Source organism: Microdochium trichocladiopsis (genome assembly GCF_020744255.1).
Source record: "Microdochium trichocladiopsis strain MPI-CAGE-CH-0230 chromosome Unknown B0I36scaffold_9, whole genome shotgun sequence".
NCBI classification, from domain to species: Eukaryota; Fungi; Ascomycota; class Sordariomycetes; order Xylariales; family Microdochiaceae; genus Microdochium; species Microdochium trichocladiopsis.
Window position 1 is genome coordinate 1,992,418 of NW_025763552.1, and position 14,863 is coordinate 2,007,280.

Sequence of the window (14,863 nt, forward strand, 5' to 3'; positions counted from 1 at the left end):
GGATTAAGATAGGATGGAGAGAAAAAGTGTCAAGTTGTCAATACAGGTCGTCGACCTTTGCTTCATGCTCGGCGAGCTCAGCGACGAGACGCTGCCGCCTCCTGTCCAGGTCGGCCAGCTCCGCACTGGTGTCCTTTATGTGGCGGCTGTGGTTGTACAGCGCCGTGAACTGCTGGGCGAGCTCTCGAATCTCTTCTTCGGACAGCATCGCGACCGGATGACTGCTATGCGGGTCGGCATCGTGGTTCGGCGGGCCGCCGGCTCGTTCTTCGTCTGGACCACCAGGGCCCGGCGGCGCGGTCGGTCTCTGCGCCTGTGTCGCGAGGCTAGGTTGAGCTGGCGCGATCCTGACGACCTCGACGCCCCGATCGGTGACGACGAGTCTCTTCTTCTCGCGCTGGCGGGGACCGAACCACTTCCTCGCCACCTCGTTGGTGCTGATGAGCTGTGCGCTCTCTCTCTCAGCAACCTCACGGGCCTTCCTCTCCTTTCTGTTGAGGCGCTGCTGCGCTCTCTTGGCCTTCTTCTCCTCGGCGGTGGCGGCAGAGAAGTGGTTTGGGGTGACGGAAGTCGTGTCGTCGGTGGTGGTGGCGGTGGCGGCGGCGGTCGTGGAGGCAAAGCCGTATCGCATGGCACCCTGGATGGTCTCATCCAAGGTGTCGTCCAAGGTGCCCGAGTCTGGAGCATGGACCGAGGCGTCCAGCCCCGTGAGCGGCCGCTCCTGCTGCTGCTCCTGATCCGACATGGTGTGTGTGCGTGTGTGTGTGTGTGTGTGTGTGGATGTGGTGATGCTGTCAAGGCGCATGCAATTGCGGAGGTGGTTGTTGCAGCTCGTGACGCTTGCATGCCGACACGGACTTGAGGGTTGAGCATTTGCCATGCCAGACGAAGTACCAGTTAATGCCGTTGCGTCCAGGATGCACGCTAAATCAAGTGGGCTTTGGGACAAGGTTGCATCAAGAGTACCTCGTCCAGTCATCTTCGAGGACCCCGCTGGATCGGGCAAGTGTGCGCGTCTCACTACTCCAGGCCCCGCAATTTATCAACGACGACCGACCCCGACATGTTGTGTATCTCGTCAGCTGGCCCTCTGATACCATGTGTTTCCAGCTGAAACTGCGTGCCCGCGTGAATTCATTGATGTGCCCCCGTGATTGATTGTTCTCCCCAGCTGCAAACAGACTGCCATCGCTGGTGGATCTGTGGTTGCAGTTGCCTGGCCACAGCGTCAGGCGGCCATAGGGAGAGCACTCTCCTCGAGGCGGCAGCAGCAGAGTCGCCTGCGGTTGTCGCTCACGCCCATGCAGATTGAGGCACTTGGTACTCGCAAGACGCCGCCCGAGGCTGTCTACGATGACAACGGCGCAACATGGTGAAGCGACTATGAATACGGCAGACTTGACCAGCCCTGGCAGCATGCGCGCACACCAAGAAAGCCACGAGCTGCGCACTCGTCCATTATCGAGCACAATACGTGGTCGAGTACACCTGCAATCACTTCCAAGATCGTTCTCAACACCGCCTCGTCAAAGTCGACCACTCGCCACGGCCATCTCCCCCCCGTGCACCGGCGCGACGAGGGTGTCCAGCGCAAAGATGGGCGGAATCCCCCTGGATACGGCGGTTCTCGTACGGCGCCCGGCTAACACATCGACGTCGCCGGCCAGGCTGCACAAGGACGAATGATCCGATGGAGTACGATAAAAACAACCCCAACCGACAGACCAGGCGCGAGGTGCGCTTCCACCATCAGCAGACACAGCCTGCTTGAGCAGGTTGTGGGTTGGCTGAGCGGCCTTATACGCCACCCACTTCTGGATATTGCCGGGCAGATGCCATTGCACAAGGCCAGTAGTATCCAGTGTGAGTTGTGTGCTGTGGTCCTTGCCCTTGTTGGCCTTGTTGCCCCTCTTAACTCTTCTTCCGCGACGTGTGAACTTGACCTATACGGCCGGATCGCAACCCATTCGCTCACGACACATGGCGCGACCGAGGCCACCTAGGTTTTCGATGATCGCATGCGCAACCTCTGAAGGGGAGGGTCCTCGTCGTTTGTAGATTCCTGTTTAAAGTACAGCGCGATGCCACCTGCAATTTGAGCTGGGCACCGGTGTTAGTACATCCTGCTTGTGGGCGGGCGGGTTCTGAAATCATTAACTGACCTTGCTGGAAGTAGGTGCCGGGGCGTTGCTCCTGTCGGACATCGTATCGACTCTGAAGCTGCTGGAACTGATTGCAGCACAGGTTCGTATCGAAATGTGACAGCATATATTGTCCGTGGTGGGGAGAGTGCCGTCCTCGAAGAGGAAAGTCTGCAGGAATTCAGAGTTGCGGTGCTGGTGGTAGTTTGAATGGTGACATCGAGAGGGCAACCGACGACTCCCAAGGCGTTGGCGTTGCGGACCGAGTTCTGACAAGGCGGCAGGTGACGGGGAATCCTTTCCAGGCTCATAACCAGGAGAAAGGATGGCGCAATAATGCTGGACGAGAGGAGATGAGACGAGGGCGGCGGGAAGGAGTTGGAGAGTGGAGGATGGGAGACGAGGGATGAGGTGCTGGATGTCTGAGCAGGAGTCTTCTGTAAGGCGGGAGGAGGCGCCACCTTTATACTGGAAAGGCCTGGGCGTCGCCGGCTGGGGGTCTGAATGCCTGGCGAGATGAATGGTGGGCTGCCATTGTCGTGCAGCGAGAACAATGGGTGGCTTTCAATTGTCCTCCGTGGATCAGGCTGCACGCCTTTTGAGTCATCGAGAGGCATGACGCGAGACGGCCGATGGAGGGCTGCTGGGATGAATCGAGAGGCTTAAACGACGGCGTGACTGTTGTTGAATCAAGAATCAGCCTGTTGAGCGAGATTGCCACTGGCCTGCGCATTGTCGCTGAATGGTCTCAGGGCCGGCGCGGATGTGGCGAGCGGAGTAATGTTGATTTGTGCCCCGTGGCTGTGCCTGTGCGTTGCGGCCTTGGGCATCGCGCAATGGCGCTCATTCGGGTGATTGTTCTCCCCGGGAGAGAAGAGTTGCTGGACAAACAGCCTGCCGGAGCTGACTCTGGCGGCTTTGCGATCGGGAGCTGTGGCGGTTTGTCAAGTCGACCATGCGCACGCGGGAGGAGCAGCTCACTTGCGTTGGGTGCGTCCCATGCCACCACACATCACCAGGAGACGCCGCCAGCTCCCGCACCACACTCCGTCCAGAACACTGTCGTCTATCCTCAGCCATGCCATTCACGCGTTCACCACAACCCGCCGCAGCCAGCCAGCCTCTCGACCGCCGCCGCCCTCCGCAGCCCAGACCATCACATTGACAGCCTTCGAGCCTGCGCCTCGACAGGCCTCGCCTATTTGGCCTTCACTGCCCACCCCAGACGAGCTCGACCAGACAGCAACACGTGTACAGTATGCTGCCTCGTCTCGTGCGATAGCCTCTGCCCAGGACGCTGGTCGAACGGCAGGCAGAAGCGACCGCCCCGACAAACACAGTCCATGGTCAGTGCGAACCTCGGTGTTCCAAATGGGCAGCCTCTTCGAAGTTGGCAAACTGACAATTATTCAACAGCAGACGACGCCACCACGCCTTGAGCCACATCAGCCCTCTCTTCATCGGTCGACCCACGCCTCAAAGACCCCCTTCATTTATTCACGCCTCAGAAACCGCCGACAAGACCACGTCCGATCACTTGGCCACAATACAAGCCACTCCCCTGGCGAACGCCGCGGCCGGCGCGTCATCGCGGCGACAGCTGTGCACTCCATCGTCGATGATCGCTGCTGCAGAATGACCGAGGCAAGGGCCAGATCGCAGCTGGCCGGGAGCCCTACATCCTGGTGTCCACGTTGTTTCCAAAAGACCAGCCCTGCGCCAAACAGCTGTCTCGTCCTGCCGAGATGTCCGACACGATGCCAGAGGAGACAAGCAACGGGCGTTACGACACCATAGCAAGCCGGAAGTTGTGGGATGACATCGGAGCGCCTACAGGAGCGGATCGGATACTCTCCATCGACTTTATCGGCTTAACCGTGCCAATCAGGCTCTCGCTACGACTAAGCCAGCTGCCCACAACCATGTACATGCGGAAAGGGCGGACGCGAGCGTTCTGCTCTCGTGCCCGGCGACCCAACTCCTGGGCCATGAACGCCAGGTCTGCCGCACAACGGGGTGATAGCTCGCTGGGCTTGGACGAATTCCGGATGAGAACGAAGGCGGCATTACCAAGAACGCATCACGACAAGACATGCACGACTATACCGACGGCAGCGATTATCTGGAGCCACGGGCACAGCTACTGGCATCCCGAGACGACCCCCGGGCTCAGCCAGTGCCTGCACAGCCAATCGGGTCATCATTGGCGACCTGACAGGCCGCCGGAGATAGGCTAATCGGCCAGTATGCAGGCGGCTCAGAACCAACCCCAGCGAGCCGCTCGGAGGAGCTTGCCCGAATCGGGCAGGGTTTCCACCCTCGTCGGATATAGTGGAACGGCGCAACATTGGGCCGCCGGTCTGGCCACGAGGGTAGCGCGTGTAGCGGACGCTGCGACAAAAAAGTCTCCGGTTACTGGTGCTCGTGGCGCAATCTCATGTAGCTTTCTCCAGCCGGCCGGGGCCAGCGGCTGCTCTTGGCAGCCTTATACTTCGGGGGGACAGACCGGCCGGCTTATAAACATGAACCCACCTGGGCGGGTGAACTCGACGAGGCCTGTTATAAATCAACGGCGATGCAACAACGACGAGCACTCGCGATGCAGCGACACGGCGGCTCGCAGACGGAGCATGTATATAGGGCAGGCTTGTGCGACCATGGCTGGTATGAAACAATCAAATCACATCACGCCACGACAAGACACATAACCACCGACAATGACTCCCTCCCCGAAGCGCACGGTGCTCATCACGGGCTGTTCCGCGGGCGGCATCGGCGACTACCTCGCGCAGGCCTTCCACGCCCGGGGCGACTGCCGGGTCTTTGCGACGGCGCGGAACCCGTCCAAGATGTCGCACCTCGCCGCGCTGGGCATCGAGACGCTGGCGCTCGACGTGACGTCCGCCGAGTCGATTGCCAGCTGCGTGGGCAAGGTCGCGGCCGAGACGAACGGGCGAGGGCTGGACGTGCTTGTCAACAACGCGGGCAACGGATCCCCAGGCCCCCTGATGGAGACGGATATGGAAGCCGCACGACACGTCATGGAGCTCAACTTCTGGGCCGTGCTCGAGACGACGCGCGGATTCCTGCCGCTGCTGATCAAGAGCGGGCGCGGCGTCATTGTCAATAACACGTCTGCCGGTTCTAGCATCCTGCTGCTCTGGGCGGGCGTGTACAGCCTCGCTAAGGCCGCCACCGCCATGATGTGCGAGGTGCTGCGGCTCGAGCTCGAGCCGCTCGGGGTGCAGGTCGTCGACATCAAGACGGGCGGCGTCAAGACCAACTTCCACAGCAACCAGCTCGGCGACAGCCGGGATCCGACGCTGGTGCCCGGGAGCCTGTACGAGACGGCGAGGAAGGAGATCGAGGCGCACATGGGCGGAAAGGAGCTGCGTGAGGGCGCGGTCGAGGTGGACGTCTATGCGACCAAGGTGGTGGCCGACCTGCTCGGCGGCAAGCGGGCGCCGAGGTTCGTGTGGCAGGGTGCGGGGAGCCGCCTCTTGTGGATGAGCCTGACCTTTTTCCCGAGCTCGGTCATGGATATGTTGGTCCGGCAGGTCAGCAAGCTGGACGTGATTGAGAAGGTGATGAAGGATGCCAGGCGTGTCGGGGGGAAGCCTTGAGTGTGGGGACATGGGATCTGGGTCGGGATCTGGGTCACGATCCGAGGTTGTAGTCCAATCAAAGTTCTGACGCAGTGGGATTGATTGGCCACTATTCTGTTTCTCCCGGAGGTTCCTGTCGACCGAATGTGGACCCGTTCGAGCGACCAGTTTCCGTCCAAAACTATATCAGAGGAGGCACTTATTCATGCAACAACGGGATGAATCCTCGAGCTATCTCTTCCACAGGTCTTGAACATCCCGGACGAAGGTCTGCCGTCTCGTGCCAGTCTTTGCATGTCGACAGTGCAATGTAGCCGAGGTGCCTTGACCGCGAAGGTCTCGGCAGCAAGCACCTTTCAGGAAGCCGGGTCTAGCCGTCTGCGACCTCCTGGAGTGCGATTGTACCTTGCCGCTCAAGGAAGGCCGGAAGGGCACTTATATCGGCCGCCCTAAAGACGGTCAATGGATTGTCGGGTTTAGAAGAAATGGAGGCATCGGCGGCCGGGTGATGGATTACCATCGCTCATACGTCACCAAGCATGCGCCTCCCAATGTGAGTGAACGGTCGCACCACAGCCATATCCTGGTGTCAACCCTGTTTGGACAGGAGCAACCTTGCGCGAGGCAGCTGGCGCATATTGCCGAGCTTTTCGACACGATGTACCTCGGAGCGCTTCCATTTGAGGTCAGTGGCAGCCGCTGGGACACCTCGGCCAGTCGAGGGGCCTGGAACGAGACTCGGAAGAGGGCATCGCCCGCCTGGCCTCAACTTTGCGAACCAGTCGCTGCAGGGTGCATTTCTTGCCAGCCGCGCCGATCTGCCGACGGAGTGTGGGTACGCCTTGCCATCGTGCCCGGCGGCCTGAGCCTGGGATACCACCGCCAAGATTGCTACACCAAAGCACGATGGCAACATCAGATGCCACCATACCAGTTGCTAGATGTTGGAGGGTCGTTGCCTTACGTGAAGGCATACCACAGGCATATCGAGGCACAAGGCCGGTTGGTCCTCGTTGACGGCAACCCGGACACGAGAGTCGACTGCGACGCTGCGCGCACATGATGCACGCCATTTTCCAATGCCGGATCCGAGGGGCGCGGCCGGCGCTGCCACATGGATCGGACACTGGAATACAACGGACGTGTCTACCGGGCAAGGCGGGGCAGGAACAACGCCAAACGGCAGGGCATTCAGGACATCTGCATGGACCCGGCATGTGGTATACCTCTGTGCGAGCTTCGTAGGCTGGAGTCCTGCTGGTCGCTGTCAGTCTTGCTACAAGCACCAAAGAGCCAACCCCGGCGAAGAGCGAACCCCCGGACAGCAAACGACAGAGGTGGGTTCCCCGGACACGCAAGGGCGGAGAATGGCAAATACCAGAAAACCCGCGCCCGATCGGCCAAGTAGTTGTAAGTACGTACCAGAATCCGAAATATACAGCCTGGCGGAGGGACGCGCTTGGCCTGGGCCCGACTCCGAAGCACGCCTGTGACGGAGCCGCAACTCGTTGTGCAGCCTGCTAGGAACGGCTGAAGCGATAGCCCACCGACCGGGAACTAAGTATCATCGACAGCCGGCACGACACCAATCCTGACCGCCTTGCCTGCTCGTTTGGCCGCTCTGCCGCGGTGGGTGAACTTTGACCTTTACGGCCGAGTCGCGGCCCATCTGCTCACGACATCAAGCCCCCCATGTCCACGACGATATCGTCCCTGGCCGCGATGACTGCGCGACGCAGATATTGGAGATGAGCCAACAGCGGATAAGATCCCCTGCTGCAGCTGGTCCCTTGCTGCAGGGACCAGGGATTGGCAGCACGGCCGACTCCCTACAGACTGCCAGCCTGACTCGAGTGTGCTATTCCCGGCACAAACGGCCTGGGACGCCCCACCCGAGCGTGAAGAGGGGCGGGCAGATAAGTGAGCGGCCGCGAGGTCGGCACGTGTGGCGCAGACCGGCCCGTGATAGGGCGGGTGGGACAGCAAAGGCCGCGTCGCCCCGTATGGTCTGGCGTGTTGGAGGCTCGCGAGATCGTGGGGGAGCCTTGCGCGGCCTCTCGATTCAAGAGCTGAGGTTCGCAACAACGGCACATGCCTGCGGCTGCGAGCCGTGATTGGCAGGGTCGACGAGAGACGATTTGGGTGCTCGTGCAGTGGCCCGTCGGCGAGCCCGACACGAGCATCCCCAAATGAGCACGCGACAGCAACCGGGATGGAGGGCTTGGCTGCATCGGGCGGATGCGATGATGTGGGAGGCGCTGTGCTTGGCGACGGGAGCCAATTCGCATCAAGCCCCCGGGGGCGCTGGCCTCCAAGGAGAAAACCCCCGCCAGGGATCCACCAGGCAAAGGGCGCCAGGCCGCATCCAGCAGCTCGTCACTTCTGGGAGCTTCGCCCAACCTCCCCATCTCCCCCAGGCCAAGGGTAGGGTTCCATCCATCCATCCAGTGTTGGTTGCGCCCCGGCTGGCTCTCGCTTAGAGCTAGGCCGTTCGAGCTGCAGCTCAGCTCGCCGAGGTCAAGTGCTCTTTCCTGCGCGCGCTGGTGGTGCCGATCCCTTCCTGTGCCGTGTTGCGCCTGCCGCTATTTATTTACACGTGCTCCCTCCCTTCGCAGCTCGTCTTCTTCCCGTCTCCTCTCCGCCAGCGTCATGCCGTTGCTCCACGGGCCCTGATCAACCTAGCTCTCTCACAGCATCCCTAACCCCTACGAGACCTTCATCGCTAGCATCACCATCGCCATGGGCCTCTTCTCGGGCCGCAGCTCCAAGGAGCCACAGCCGGACCCGCAGCCGGCCACGACCGCAGCCGCCACCACCCCGGGAGTCGCCGCCGCCGACCCCCCGCTGAGCTTCTACGAAAAGATCAAGCCCGTCTTCGCCTGCGGCGCCGGTCTCTTCTCCGACGGCTACATCAACAACGTCATCGGCTCCGTCAACACCACCCTCGCCCGCCAGTACGGCGCCACCTACACGGGCTCCACGGCCGCCAAGAATGTCTCGTCCATTGCCTTTGCCGGCACCGTCGTCGGCCAGCTCTTCTTTGGCTACCTCTCGGACCGCTGGTCCCGCTCCAACGCCCTGCTCGTGTCCACCATCATCCTCGTCCTCTTCACCGCCCTCGCGACGGGCTCCTACTACAAGGGCGAGGCCGCCGGCATGTTCGCCATGCTCACGGCCTGGCGCTTCTTTGTCGGCGTCGGTATCGGCGGCGAGTACCCGGCCGGCAGCGTGGGCTGTGCCGAGTCGACCGGCGGGCTGAAGTCCGGCTCCCGCAACCGCTGGTTCATCCTCTTCACCAACTCCATGATCGACTGGGGCTTCGTCATCGGCGCCTTTGTGCCCTACGTCGTCGCCGCGGCCGCCCACGACACCTACTACGAGACCATCTGGCGCACCAGTCTCGGCATCGGCGTCGTCTTCCCCATGTTCCTCTTCTACCTCCGCCTCAAGCTCAAGGAGCCCGAGGAGTTCCAGACCGAGAACATGAAACGCAACACGCCCTACCTGCTCGCCTTCAAGTTCTACTGGGCCCGCCTGCTCGCCGTCTCGCTCATCTGGTTCATCTACAACTTTTCCGTGTACGCGTTTGGCATATATTCGAGCTCGATTCTCTCTGGCATCTACTCGGACGGTGCTCCGCTCACAACTGTGTTCGGGTGGAACACTGTCATCAACTTGTTCTACATCCCCGGCACGCTCATCGGCGCCTTTGTGAGCGACTGGCTGGGCCCCAAGTACACCCTGATCCTGGGCCTGTCGCTACAGTGCATTGTCGGGTACATCATGGCCGGCGTCTATGCGCAGATCTCGCAGAACATCGCCGCCTTTGCCGTCGTGTACGGTATCTTCTTGTCCCTGGGCGAGTTTGGGCCTGGAAACAACATCGGGCTGCTCGCGTCCAAGACCTGCGCCACCGGAGTGCGTGGGCGATACTACGGCATCGCCGCGGCAGCCGGCAAAGTGGGCGCATTCGTGGGCACGTGGGTCTTTCCTTACATCGAGGCCGCTGGTGGTTCGGATGCGGTCAAGTCGGCGCAGTATCCGTTCTGGGTGGCGGCATCGCTATGTGTGCTGTCGGTGGCGATCGCGTTTTTCTTCATCCCCAACATCGAGCAGGACACGATCGCGCAGGAGGACCTACGGTTCAGGGCTTATCTCGAGAGCAAGGGATGGGACACGAGCCTGCTGGGCGCGGGAAGCAAGGTCGAGGATGGGAGTGCGGTGCCGGTGGGTGCGGAGGCGGAGCCCGAGGAGAAGCGGGCGTCCCTGTAAATATGGGGCAGCACAGATTGTCTGACAAGGCTGCGACGAGCGTATCTAGTTGGCTAGGGCTGTCGGAATGAGAAATTGCTCGTCTTGTCGTCTTGTTGGTGGGTGCTGTCCTGGGGAACAGCCCCTGAGCTGCGGGCCTCCACAGAGCGTGACCAAACTCTGGGCCGTGACATTTGCAAGCTATGAATCTGCGAAAGCCTCAATCATATAAGAAGATCCCGGGCACGGAACTGTTGTGCGGCGTGTGTGCCAATATCAGTGCAACGACCGCTTAGTCAGCCGGCGGTGCGGGCCGGGCCCGAGTCAATTGCAACGCCCGGCATTGAGGATGCCGACCAGTTCTACCAACAACACTCCCTCATCCATCCCCCCGCCGGCATCTCCCGTCTTCTCAGGCCACCCTGCCGACCAGAGCAACCCCAAATGCCAGATCCGTCAGTCCACAGACTGCACTCGTCCCTCCGCAGCAGAAGACTATCAGCGCGCGCTGACAAATCGCCCAGGTGCACGCACCTCCACCTCCGCGATCATCGCCAGACCATGGCCCGTTTCTGGACCCTGGACGGACTCCTTCAGGGAGCCGGAATCCCGGCCCGCGACCGCGAGACACAGCGACTGGTGGGCAGCGTCGGCTGAAAGCGGCAGGCCTAGCGGCACGGAGGGATTGGCTCCCCCGGCCGCTACACGACGATGACAAAAAAAAGTCCACGCGTGGCGGTGACGTGAGCGCGAGATGTGGGGTCTTGCCGCTGCGGGCGTAGGCACTGCCGACGCTAAAAAAACATCTCGCTACACGACGTCATGGCTGTGTTATAAGTAGTTGGTTCGCGTTCGACGTCGCCAGGCATGTGCCCGGTTAGGAGGGATCATCTTTCAAACACACTCCACTCGGTTTCCCTCATCTCTCACATATCGACGCAAACACCAAACCACTACAAAATGTCCCTCCCGCAGACCTTCCAGGCCGCCCTCCTCACCGGCGCCGGCGCCCCGATCGAGGTCCGCGACCGCACGCCCGAGCGGGCCGGCCTCGAGCCACAGGAGGTCGCCATCAAGATGACCGCGACGGCCATCAACCCGGTCGACTGGAAGCTGCGCGACCACCCGTCCATCTTCTTCGGGGACCGGCTGCCCGCCGTGCTGGGCACCGACGCGGCCGGCACGATCCACGCCAAGGGATCGTCGGTCACAAACCTCGAGGTCGGCGACCGCGTCTTCTTCCAGGGCCACCTGGGCAAGTACGACACGTCGTCGTTCCAGGAGTACGCGCGGACCGACGCCGCCGTCGTCGGCAGGACGCCGCGCAACATCTCGGACGAGCAGGCCGCCGGGGTCAGCCTCGCGGGCATGACGGCCGCGATTGGCCTGTACCACTCTGTCGGTCGGGGGCTTGCCGCACCCTGGGATGACAACGGTGGCAGCCAGGCGGGCAACGGCAAGGCGATTGTGGTGCTGGGCGGCAGCGCGAGCGTGGGTCAGTACGTCGTGCAGCTTGCGCGGCTGTCGGGGTACTCGCGGATCGTGACCAACGCGAGCGCGGCCCACGCGACGCTGCTCAGGAGGCTCGGCGCGAGCACCGTGCTGGACCGCAAGACGCAGAACTCGGCGGGAGACTTTGTTCAGGCTGTCGGAGAGGATATCGAGCTCGACTGCGTGTACGACACGATCGGCACGCCCGAGACGCAGTGCCTGGCCGTCGAGATCCTGCAAAAGGCCCGCAAGGTCCGCGGCGGCAGCGCAGGCGCCCCGAGTCTCGTCGTGTGCACGCACAACGCCGACGACAAGGCGGTGCGGCAGGGCAGCAAGCTGGAGGGCGGCGCGAGGAAGGTCGAGATCAAGGGCATCCTGGCCGTCGGCCCAGCACCCGAGTACCGCAACGTGTCGGAGCCGTTCTACGTGCACGTCGCCAGGTGGCTCGAGGCGGGCGAGTTTGTGCCCAACAGCCCCGTCGTCGTCGAGGGGGGCGTGCACGGCATCGAGGAGGCGCTGCGGATGCAGAAGGCGGGCGTGTCCGGGGCCAAGGTTGTCGTCAAGTTCTGAGAGGTGGCGGGTGGTAGAAGAGACAGGCTAGGACGAGTTGAATAGACACGGCGCGGCGGCGAGCAGTGGCAGCGGCAGACTATCCCATCCTGCGTGTCCCATCCTGGTTTCTGTGAAAGCGTCACGTCACATCACATCACAGGGTCATCTTTTGTCCTGGCAGCTGGGCGACTTTGGCCTGTTGCTTCCAAGGACGAGACGGTCAAGAGATAGGCAAGTCCCGTCCAGTCCGCAGCCTCCCAATCGCAAGCTCGACATGGGGTTATCCCGGCATGTTCGCGATCCCGCTACTGCTGCCAAGACCGCCCCGTTGTGTCACCTCGTGCACACTCGGGCGTGACGCGTAATCACTGGGGCTGCTTTTGGGGAGCAGAGATGCACAACAATTTCTCGTCATCTTGTTCACCTGCCAGGTGCCGCGGCTGCAATTGATCGTACTGGTTGGGCGGAAGCTGCTGAGAATGCCTCTATCGCTGCTTTATCTGAGCTGGATCTCATTTCTACGACACCTCGACCGTTCTGGCGTGTCTGGACGAGTTGGCCGATAAGACTGCACACTACACCGGATCTGGACGTCCGATCGACTCCGCCACCCGCGTCGCCTCGCCTCGCACAGACAATGCATAGTGACTATATAAGCCCTCCGCCCGATCAAAGTGGCCCCGTCCCCTGGCATGCTTGAAAATGCACGCCAGCCTACTGGTCACTGCTCGTGAGTGCCCCCCCCTGTCAAGGCGGAGACGATCTCGCGCAGGTGTGCCTTGCAGCAGCCGGACCGGCATGGCGCGCGGTCAACTACCTGCCGAGTCGAAGCGCACTGGGCAAGCCACCACCGTTATTGTTCATCCCGCTACCTGGACTGAAACTTTTGCTCCACCACCACGCGTCCCCTACAAACTAGTCTGCTTGGCGTGCGCTTGCCCTAGTCTGGCCGCCGGGAGGTGGAGGAGAACGGACCCAACTACCGGGGGCCGGCCCACAGCCTGGCGCCATCCGCCGGTGCTGTCAAAGATGCCCTATCGGAGATTGCATCATGTCTGATCCCTGTCCCTCCGTGTCTGTATCGATCACAGCGTGCTTGAGTGGCTTTTTAAGCTTACGCGGCGGGCCGGAGGCATGGACTCGGTAGTAAGAGCTGCGCCCCGAACAGTCGTCGTCGTCGTCGTCGTCGTCGTCGACACGGCACGTTGGTCTTGGCGTACCCCCACTCATCCTCGACGACGACGACGACGACGACGACTTGGATAGCGAACAAGCACCAGACTAGAAGCTTGGTCGAGGCTTGGTCGAGGCTTGGCCGAGGCTTGTGTGAGGTATAAAGACTGCCAAGCTGGGAGCGTGAATCTGGCGTCTCTCGGATCCTCACCACCATCACTACCACTTCATCCTCCTCCTCTTTCACCAGACAATCTCTTTCAGCACACAGCACAATGCACTCGTCCAAGCTCTTTGCCGCCGTCCTGGCCTTCTCGGGCGTCGCGTTCAGTCATCCCGGCCACGACATCGCCCAGGAGGCTGCCGAGCGCCGTGCCTACCTCGACAACGTGGCCCGAGCCGATCTCAGCCACTGCGCGGACAAGCTTGCCAGCCGCGGCGTCACCGCCCGCAACGTCGAGCGCCGGCTCGCCACCGTCCGCCGGGCCCGCGAGAAGCGTGAGTCTCTTCATCTCTCCCTGTTTTTCACCACTCGACTTACACAAGACACCACCAGGCTCCATCACCCGCCGCGACCTCGACAGCGTCCTCGCCAAGGACCACAACGCCACGTCCCTGGGCTACACGCCCGAGACGGACCCCTCGCTGCTCTTCGCCGGCAACACGTCGTGCATCCTGACGCCCGAGGTCACCCAGGGCCCCTACTACGTCTCGGGCGAGCACGTCCGCGCCGACATTGCCGAGACGCAGGCCGGCGTGCCGACGGTCCTCGACTACCAGGTCATCGACGTCAACACGTGCGAGCCCGTGCCCAACGTCTACCTCGAGATCTGGCATTGCAACTCGACGGGCGTCTACTCGGGCGTCGTGGCCCAGGGCAACGGCGACTCCAGCGACACGACCAACATTGACGCCACCTTCAACCGCGGCATCCAGCGCACCGATGCCGACGGCGTCGCCCAGTTCGAGACGACCTTCCCGGGCCACTACACGGGCCGCGCCACCCACATCCACACCCTCGTCCACTCGGGCGCCCGCCTCTACTGCAACGGCACCCTCGGCAACCTCGTCAACTCGAGCCACGTCGGCCAGACCTTTTTCGACCAGTCCCTCATCTCCGCCGTCGAGGCCGTCGAGCCCTACGTGCCCAACACCCAGGAGCTCACCCTCAACTCCGAGGACAGCATCCTCGCCGAGGAGGTCGCCACCGGCGCCGACCCGTTCTTCCAGTACACGTACCTGGGTTCCACCGCCGCCGACGGCATCTTTGGCTGGATCGCGTTCGGGTACAACGCCTCGGCCCCCGGGTCCGCCGTCACTCCGGCCTCGTTCCTGTACGAGGATGGAGGCGTTGCGAACCCTGACAGCGGCATGGGTGGCGGTCCCGGTGGTGGCTCTCCTCCCAGCGGCGGCTCTCCTCCCAGCGGCTCCCTTCCTAGCGGCACCCCTCCTGCCAGTACCGCATCCGCTTAAGTGATTGCGGGTGCTAGTGTGGGTGTCAGGGTCACGGGCTGGTCTTTTATCTAGTTCATCTTGGGCCGAGTCCCCGGTTTAGTGCTGTGAGGATGCTACTATAAAGTGCTGGCAACAGGCCAAACTCTCGGAGCGCTTAGACAGAAACCAGATCCAACTCACACACCTCAATGACCG

The 14,863-nt window shown here is 62.0% G+C and overlaps 7 protein-coding genes across 7 annotated transcripts; 5 read left to right on the forward strand and 2 right to left on the reverse strand.

Annotated features, from left to right (window-relative positions):
• Positions 1-37: 37 nt before the first annotated feature.
• Positions 38-745, reverse strand: B0I36DRAFT_416972 (uncharacterized protein; the record flags this gene model as incomplete). Its single annotated transcript, XM_046162096.1, has 1 exon — positions 38-745. The coding sequence occupies one exon, from the start codon at positions 743-745 to the stop codon at positions 38-40; it is 708 nt and encodes a 235-aa protein (XP_046008558.1).
• Positions 746-1,526: 781 nt separating this feature from the next.
• Positions 1,527-2,204, reverse strand: B0I36DRAFT_353187 (uncharacterized protein; the record flags this gene model as incomplete). Its single annotated transcript, XM_046157185.1, has 2 exons — positions 1,527-1,943; positions 2,163-2,204. The coding sequence occupies 2 exons, from the start codon at positions 2,202-2,204 to the stop codon at positions 1,527-1,529; spliced, it is 459 nt and encodes a 152-aa protein (XP_046008559.1).
• Positions 2,205-3,386: 1,182 nt separating this feature from the next.
• B0I36DRAFT_332398 (uncharacterized protein) lies at positions 3,387-4,512 on the forward strand. Its single transcript, XM_046155105.1, has one exon. It carries the CDS (start codon positions 3,887-3,889, stop codon positions 4,376-4,378), a length of 492 nt encoding a protein of 163 aa, XP_046008560.1. The 5' UTR covers positions 3,387-3,886; the 3' UTR covers positions 4,379-4,512.
• A 346-nt stretch (positions 4,513-4,858) lies between these two features.
• Positions 4,859-5,764, forward strand: B0I36DRAFT_251011 (short chain dehydrogenase; the record flags this gene model as incomplete). Its single annotated transcript, XM_046150582.1, has 1 exon — positions 4,859-5,764. The coding sequence occupies one exon, from the start codon at positions 4,859-4,861 to the stop codon at positions 5,762-5,764; it is 906 nt and encodes a 301-aa protein (XP_046008561.1).
• A 2,073-nt stretch (positions 5,765-7,837) lies between these two features.
• On the forward strand, positions 7,838-10,654 carry B0I36DRAFT_376749 (MFS phospholipid transporter Git1; the record flags this gene model as incomplete). The annotated part of the gene is given in 4 exon segments (XM_046160490.1): positions 7,838-7,868; positions 8,553-9,730; positions 9,749-9,967; positions 10,556-10,654. The coding sequence occupies 4 exon segments, from the start codon at positions 7,838-7,840 to the stop codon at positions 10,652-10,654; spliced, it is 1,527 nt and encodes a 508-aa protein (XP_046008562.1).
• A 303-nt stretch (positions 10,655-10,957) lies between these two features.
• On the forward strand, positions 10,958-12,058 carry B0I36DRAFT_376750 (chaperonin 10-like protein; the record flags this gene model as incomplete). The annotated part of the gene is made up of 1 exon (XM_046160491.1): positions 10,958-12,058. One exon carries the CDS (start codon positions 10,958-10,960, stop codon positions 12,056-12,058), a length of 1,101 nt encoding a protein of 366 aa, XP_046008563.1.
• Positions 12,059-13,483: 1,425 nt separating this feature from the next.
• Positions 13,484-14,849, forward strand: B0I36DRAFT_332402 (Intradiol ring-cleavage dioxygenase). The gene is made up of 2 exons (XM_046155106.1): positions 13,484-13,711; positions 13,770-14,849. Exons 1-2 carry the CDS (start codon positions 13,489-13,491, stop codon positions 14,684-14,686), a joined length of 1,140 nt encoding a protein of 379 aa, XP_046008564.1. The 5' UTR covers positions 13,484-13,488; the 3' UTR covers positions 14,687-14,849.
• The last annotated feature ends 14 nt before the right edge of the window (positions 14,850-14,863 follow it).

Excerpts from the sequence above, each read along its gene's own strand:
- B0I36DRAFT_332398 (XM_046155105.1), top strand. The coding sequence starts at position 3,887 with ATGTCCGACACGATGCCAGAGGAGACAAGCAACGGGCGTTACGACACC.
- B0I36DRAFT_332402 (XM_046155106.1), top strand. The coding sequence starts at position 13,489 with ATGCACTCGTCCAAGCTCTTTGCCGCCGTCCTGGCCTTCTCGGGCGTC. Across the intron at positions 13,712-13,769 it reads CCGCCGGGCCCGCGAGAAGC|GCTCCATCACCCGCCGCGAC; the intron begins GTGAGTCTCTTC and ends AGACACCACCAG.